Source organism: Nannospalax galili, unplaced genomic scaffold (assembly GCF_000622305.1).
Source record: "Nannospalax galili isolate Female #2095 unplaced genomic scaffold, S.galili_v1.0 scaffold270, whole genome shotgun sequence".
Taxonomy (NCBI): Eukaryota; Metazoa; Chordata; class Mammalia; order Rodentia; family Spalacidae; genus Nannospalax; species Nannospalax galili.
The window spans coordinates 3,334,591-3,342,790 of NW_008330152.1; the positions used below are offsets into that span (position 1 = coordinate 3,334,591).

Consider the following 8,200-nt stretch of genomic DNA (forward strand, 5'->3'; position numbering starts at 1 on the left):
GCAAAGGAAAATAGCTTTAGATACTTAAGTGACAATTGAATTTATTCTTATCATTGTTTTACTAGCTTTTGTATAATCTTCATCGCTATTATGAGATATAAAATGTATTTATCAAATCTGTAATCATTATGCCAAAAAATCTGAATTACTGTAACATTTTGTATATTGTTAAAACTGTAACTTTAATTGTAAAAAAAAAATAAAAAAAAATCTTTAAATAAAAATAAAGATTTATCGGGCTTAAATTAAAAAAAAATTATGCTTTAGTTAGGATTTCTGTTATTTTCTAAATAAATAAGAATCATAAGATTTTAGAAAGTCTATTAAATTATATCTTACCCCCAAACAAACAAAAGCCAAACAAATCAAGGAAATGTTACAAATGAGGTAAGAGCAAAAACAGTACTTTTTTGTATTAAAATCTTTCTTGTACTGTTTTAGTTTTTTTGAGACAGCATCTCACTATATAGCCCTAGATAGCCTGGAATGCATTATTTAGACCAGGCTGGCCTTGAATTCACAGAAATTCACTTCCACCCATGTGCTGGGATTAAAGACATGCACCACCATGCCCAGTGTCTTTCTTTACTCTAATAATAATGTGATATGGAATCAGAATAACTTCCATAGCAATGTTCCTTGTACTTTAATAAAGCACATGATTCATCCTTCTTTGTGTACACTAGATGTTGAACACACATTTAACTAGTATGATTGATTTTTCCAAAATTCAAATTGATTATCCTGATATAAATAGCCTTTTGACTTTTTATTAGGCAATATATATACTTTGTAGGTATAGAGATGAAATTCAGGGCCTTGTCTCTGCTAGGCAATGATCTACCACTGAGATACACCTTTAGCTACTAAAATCAATCACTTTTACATTATATCTATATGTTAAGGCTATAAAGGGGGTGTAAGAGAAGCTCATTCATTTGTGAGGAAAATAAAACCTTATTTTTGGGGATGAATATTTATAGCAAGTATCATTATTTTGGATAAAGGTGTTAAACAGGTTCAATTTAACAACTGTAAGGTGTTCACATAATACTCAATTTTTAACATGGAATAAATAAACAAGACTTATTTTTTTAAATCAAAGAAATGATTCTTTTTGCTCTTATCTTTGTCTCAAAACATTGATACTTTGACTTTGGATACGCTTCATTAAAATAATTTTCATCATTTTATTTCTTTACTTTGTAATTACTCAGGATGCCTTCAGAATTAAACCATAGCTTAAATAGTAGCCATTCTAAATCAACACCTTTTACATCTATGGTAATGAGACATACATATACATGTACAAGGACTAGAATGTAACAGAAACTTGCTCCCACCAGCTAGACAACCTTCTCACTGAATTCCTTAATGTTCAGATGCTACAAAAGCAATGAAGTTACACTGTGACATGGCAAGCAACCCTGAGCTCAAACTGTTTTCTATAATTTTTCCTTTAAGTTACTGACATTTAAAATTATTTTTTATCTTTCTGGTGTCAGAAATCTATTCTGTATTAAGCTCAGATTACTTAGAGCAAGAACCATAATCACTGGCAGGGACAAGGATTTCCAAAAAGAAGTATGTAATTAGCTAAGACAAGCTTTGATAATGAAAGCCACTGTAACTGTATAATGCTAAAATATTTTTTGAAGGATCTTGAAAATGTCTTAAATAGCTATCATTGTCCTTGCTACTTGGCATTTAAAGTAGCTTCTAAATGACAAAAGATTCTCATTAAGAAAAAGCAAAGAAGGAACAGGGATCTTTTCTAAACTGTTCATTTCATATCTAGGAGAAAAATGTTAATACAAATAAAGAATCTACTCTTCTGGGGGAAAAATCAAGAATAACTAGTATTAAATATCAAAAGGAAGAATGCATAGTTCATAAATAATATTCTTTTTTTTTTTTTTTTTGATCTTTTTGAGACAGGATCTCCCTGTGGCCCCAGCTGGCCTGGAACTTACTATGTAGACCAGGCTGGCTTTGAACTCACAGAGATCTGGCTGCCTCTGCCACCCAAGTGCTGGGACTAAAGGTGTGCACCACCATGCCCGATGTAAATAATATTCTTTTTTTAAACTTTAAATCCACGCCCACTCCCTCCCCTCCAACACCTACCATATCTCCCTATCACTTTTTTTCTGACAACTTCGTGTACTTTCTTTCTTTTTTTTTTTTGACTGTACTCAGGGTCTTGTGCATGCTAGGCAAGTGCTTTATCATTGAACCATACCTCCAGCCCAAGAAGTAATACTCCCAAGGAAAATTAAGGTTCACTAGAATGTCAAAATTGTTCTATAGTATCATTCCACGTCACCATTACTAGCATACATTAATCAATGTTTTTATATATCTTAGTGTTTTATAACCTCCGAGGAAGAAGCACAGTATAACGGTGGTCAGGGAAGGTTTCACCAAGAAACTGGTATCTAAATAAGGATCTGAAGATGGTGAGGGAACAAGCCACAAAGCTTACCTAGAGGAAGAATATTCTAAGGAAAGGGTATGACAAATACAGGGGGCTGAGGCAGCAATGTATTTGTGGTTGAGGATCAACAAGGAGGCCAGTACAAAGGGAAGTGAGGGAGAGTTAGGAGAGTAGGACAGGGTAAAATCAGAAAGGTCAATTAGATAGCAGATTAAAGAAGAATGCTTCAGGAGAGAAGCCTGAATTCAGGACTTATTGTATAGATGGTATTTAAAAGCAGTACAACTAGATGAGGCTTCCCAAGGACAGAGTGAGATTGAGAAAAAGAAGAGGACCAAGGATGGAGGCCAGTGGCACATCCAAATAAAGAGGTAGGTGAGGGGACATGAGGACAAATCAGCAAGATCTGAGGAAGTGCAGCCAGACTCTGGCAGGAAACGGAGAACAAGTGTCCTGGAAACTAACAGGAGAAAAGTGTTTCCGGAGATGGCTGTCAAAAGGCAACAGGCCAAGAAAGCCAGGCCCTGAGATTTTACCAGTAGACTTAGCAACATGAAGGTCAGTAGTGGCTTGAGAAGAGTTGCCTTTCTTTTAAGTTTTTGTGAGTCTAGGACTCAAACTCAGGGCCTCATACATGCTAGGCAAATGTTCTACTACTGAGTCATACCGAGTCCAAGGAGGAGGTTGTAGAATCAAGAGAAGGTATATGTGTGTGCATGTATGTGTATGTAAGTACATAAAAATAAATTACTGCATGTTTGATCCAAAAGAGACAGAAAACTGAGGCTGCAGGGAGGGGAAAGTAGTTGAGGCAATGCCATCTAGTATATGAAAGGGACAAGATCTAGTATATAATGATGAGTCATGGTAGGCAGAATTAAAATCTTGCTTCTCAAAGTAACAACTTCTGTGATTTAGGGCAACATTCTTACCCTCTTTGAGGATTAGTTTTCTTCCCTGTGAAGAATTCCTTGGAATTACAGCATGTTTTAATTAAATAATACTATTTTACTAATGCCTCAACTTCTGATTTTCCTTACTTTTCATTGGAAAGATGGGCATGAAAACGACTTTTACAATGTGCCTTTTCCCTAAAATAGTAAATCTGTACCTAGTACCTACTGAAAGAGTTAAGTGCTATAAAGTATACAGTCGCACCCAAAATAAAGATAGTCAATTTATGGTAACACAGTATTATTTCGGTTGTTCATGTTGCATCTTTGGTATAAATGTTGGCAGAGAACAAACGGGCCTTCTTCTCTCACATACTCTGTCTTAATTTGCTTTTGTGCCCTGTTTGACAGCTGAATATCATATGAAGGTCTCAGGTAAGGTTCAGGACAGCAAACATGATGGACAAAATTGATGGAAAGACTCAGAAACAAGAAAAGATGAAAAGGGTCATCTTATAGGGCAGCGCACTGCAAAATGTGGATGGTGACCTGTGAGCTCATGTACCTTAAGCCAAGGGTGATTCAGCGCTTCATAAACAGTGATCCTTTCAGCAGGATCCAGCATCAGCATGCGACGAACTAGGTCTTTGGCACTTTCAGAGATATGGCTCCACTGCCTTGGATTCATCTGGGGAGGAGAAAAGGAAAGCTACACAGTTATCTTCAGTGAGAAGTCAACATTTACTATTATTTAATATTCTATAGTGTTTGAAGGTGAGTAATTCTCAAAGAACAGAAATCAGATTCTAAAAGACCTTTCCAAGGAAGAAAAGGATACATGCAAAGCTTTATGACTGCTATCACTCACTATATTAGAATCTGTATCAGTAATTATTCTGTTCATGCTGTTATATTGTAATATTTTCAATATCTGAAGGGTAGAATGCCCATGACTCTAGTTTCCAGTTTTAGATCCTCAGCCAAAGAGGATAGACTATGTTGATCCAGAAAGGGCTAAAATAAAATTAAAAAATGAAAATATTTAAAGAAATATATATATTTGGAGACAACGTTTCATTGCAGGTCAGGATGGACTAGAGCTCACTCTGTAGCACAGGCTTGCCTTGCATTTCTAGATCTTTCTACTTCAGCCTCCTGAATGCTGGGATTACAGGCCTGTGCCACAACACCCAGTTATATAAATATTTTTAAAACACATAATTTGGGGGCTGGAGAGATGGCTCAGTGGCTAAGAGTACTGGCTCTCTTGCAGAGGACCTGGTTTTGGTTCCCAGCACCCACATGATGGTCAATAACTATAGAAAACTCCAGCTTCAGGGGAATCATACCCTCTTCTGGCCTCCATGGGCATTGTATACATGGATGCACTTACATACACGTAGGTAAAACACTCATACACTTAAAAATAAATCAGTAAATTTTTAAAAATAAAAAATATTTTCCAAGATTGGGATCAGAAGCTGAGCATGGTACACACCCCCATGATCCTAGCAACTAGGAGACCAGGGCAAGGGTCCTGTGAGTTTGAGGTCAGCCAAGGCTGGATAGGATCCCCAAAGAAAGAAACACACACACACACACACACACACACACACACACACACACATAAACCCTAAAACAAAATTGGGATCAACAGTAATTGTGAAGCTATGAAAAATCATTACTAGGATATTCTGATTAGAGTATTTGGTACTTAGAGAAAAACGTACTATCATCATAACCTTGAAAAATAGCCAGTTTACTTATATACTGTTCTTAGTGAAGACACTTCTTTTAGATGAGACAATTAAGCCATGTGGTAAGTTGAGTAAAATCAAACAAAAGAATTATGAGTTTTTAAAAAAGATTTCTGATAAAGGCTGTGGGTCTGTGAGTCAAAAGTTGAGAGGCTCCTGGGAAAGGGGAAATGTCTAAGACCAGAAATGAGAAAAACATTCAAGGAAAGTGCTTAAAGCTTGGAGCTGGGAAGGGAAGTGGGAACAGGAGGTTGTGATGGAGGTGGGTCTCATTCCTTGTTCAACATCAGGAACCTGCCTGACTGGATGAGGGTATGGGAACTGCTGGGTGCCAGGAGCTTCAAATGGTGTCACAGCTTGTTATTGTTGCTGTTGTTTTGTTTTCTGATGCTGGTCCTCACACATGCAAAGCAAGTGATTTACTACTGAGCTACACCCCTAACCCAATGTGCTGGCTTTAACCAGCAGAGATTTCTGCCACCTTCTAAGAGAAAAAGAGAGAATGAACACAACAGTCTAAAGCCACATGAAATGACAGTACTTGTATTACAGCATAAAGAAATCATTCCAATCTGGCCAAGGGCTAGAAATAGACACCAAGCTTTGCCTAAGGTGAGGTTGTGGACTTACAGATTGAGAGGAAAACTCATCTTTATCTTAGGGATAGTTCTTAACAATTGGAAGGGTGTTCAGTTTTCTTTTTCCTTCTTTTAATAGAAAGTAGTTCTTGTTTTTTTAAAATTTATTATTTTTATTTTTTATGTGTACAAGCGTATTGCCTGCATGTATGTGATTGCACCCGTGTCATGCAATGCTGCAGAGGTCAGAAGAGGGCTTTGGGTTCCCCCAGAACTGGAGTTAAGGACGGTTCGTAGCCACCATGTGGGTGCTGAGAATCAAACCCAGGTCCTCTGTAAGAGTAGTCAGTGCTCTTAACCACCGAGGCATCTCTCCAGCCCTCAATTTCCTCTAACAGGTAGAATTCCAGATAACAACCGCTTTTGTTGTCAAATCCCATGAGATGATTGTTACGAGAGTGTTTAAATAATGTTATCCTATTGGAATTGTGGTCAATTGACCTGGTGACCTATTAGAAAAGGCCTGGATAGTTATGTTCCCTTTTCCATCCTGGGGCTCATGTGATCTTAAAAATCTGACTGATTTTTTTTTCTTGGCAAATGAAAAATCTGAAGGTTGTGGTAAGATTTTTGAAGAAAGGGTTTGGAAGGATATTTCCTTGCTGTTTTTATGAGTGAGTCTAACACATGGTTACCTCTTCCTTCAGCTACTAAGAGTAGATGAGATTAATTGGGGAGGCTGAGCCTATGAGGAAGGTAATAAATCTAGAAAACAATCCTATTTATTTGAATGTCAGCTTAGAATATTGTTGTATAGACAGATATCAATCGATCACACTGACAATGATACAATATAACATTGGATATTTTATACACAGTTTGGGAAATACTATTTCTGTCTTTTATAAAAACTTAATTGAGGTTTATTAAATATTAGGATGTATTCCACTTAAATAGTACTCTCTGGCCTGCCCTCACCTCCCTCTGCTTCCCTGGGCTGCACTGCCCACTGGCCTCTTTCCAGGATGTCGGGACTGACCTCTCGGCCTGCAGCCACCACTGCCTCCTGATCCCCTGCATCCAGACGGACTCAGTTCCTTCTCGAGGTCCCTGGGAGCCCTCTGGGCCTGGTGCCACCCTTACCTCCCTCTGCTTCCCTGGGCCTGCACAACCCACTGGGCTCTCTCCTGGGTAAGTCCATTGTGCCCTCTGTGCCTTGAGTACCACGGCCTCATTCACCCGCCCATCTCCCCGACCCATCTCCCCTCCTAGCCTGGGTGTGGTCCCATTCCTTATCTTGGCACGCCAGACACTGGGGGAAGCACCACTGCTTCTTGATCCTTTGCATCCAGACCAACCCAGTTCCTTCTCCAGGTCCCCACCTTCCTCGGCTTCCCCGGGCTGCACAACCGGCAAGCCACTCTCCCAGGAACCCTCTGGGCCTGGTCCCGCCCTCACCTCCCTCTACTTCCCTGGGCTGCACAACCCGCTAGCCTCTTTTCTGGAGACTGGGGCTGACCTTTCGGCTTCCTGATCCTTTGCATCCAGACCAACCCAATTCCTCAGTGCAGTCCCCAGGAGCCCTTGGGACCTCTTCCTGCCCCCATGTCCCTTTACATTTCTGGGTGGCACAGCCACCAGCTCATGAGACCAGCATCTTTCATGGGCCCTGCTCCCAGGCCAGTCCAACCCCCAAATTCCTGAGGCCAAAATCTTTCCTGGAGGAATCCAGACCTTAGGAGAAAGCCTGAGAGCATCTGATCCTCATCTGACTTGGGCCTCTGTGGGAACTCCTGAAGACAATAGCAATCCAGTCACTCCAATATAAAATCAAAAGAGAGAACTAGAAGCTTTGATGAACCAGCTTTTCATGCCCAAAAAGTAAACCACAAAGGCACATAAAGTTCACAAAAAGAAGCAGACCTAAACTTGAAGGCTTGAGTCTCACACAAGAATCAGACATATCAGAATCATAAACAACAAAAGAAATTCACATGCCAAAATCACAATGAAAGAATAACAAAATGGAAAGCCAAAACACTATATCCCCACCAAACTCCACCAATTCTGTAGAAGAGTTCTACAAGGAGAACCCCTTAGAGATAACCCAGGACACTGACTTTAAAAGAACAATCATAAACATGATCAAGGAATTCAATGAATTTAAAGAACACATGAACAAAATAATCAAAGATCTAAAGGAAGATGGGGATAAACTTCTACATGAACTCACAGAAAGATAGAAACATTGAAGAAAACTCAGGCAGAAATGAAGAAGGAACTACAAAACTCAACGAGCCAACTTGAAAAAACAGGGGAAAACCTCACCGCTGGAATGAATGAAATGGAAAACCGAATATCAACATCAATATCAGGATAAAGTTGAAGAATTGGACCACTCAAGCAAAGACTATGGAAATTTTTTAAAAACACAGGAATGGGATATGCAAGAATTGTGTGGCACCATAAAAAGACCAAACTTAGGAATCATAGGTATACAGGAAGGAGAAGAATCCCAAGATAATGGCATGGACC

The 8,200-nt window shown here is 39.1% G+C and overlaps 1 protein-coding gene across 6 annotated transcripts in view; it reads right to left on the minus strand.

Annotated features, from left to right (window-relative positions):
• Cask (calcium/calmodulin dependent serine protein kinase) overlaps positions 1-8,200 on the minus strand; it is a 430,362-nt gene that overhangs the window by 125,180 nt on the left and 296,982 nt on the right. For all 6 annotated transcript variants that reach the window (XM_008843151.3, XM_008843142.3, XM_029568448.1 and 3 more), the window contains exon 8: positions 3,896-4,018. In XM_008843151.3, the coding sequence (XP_008841373.1) occupies positions 3,896-4,018 (123 nt within the window). The remainder of the gene's footprint in view (positions 1-3,895; positions 4,019-8,200) is intronic.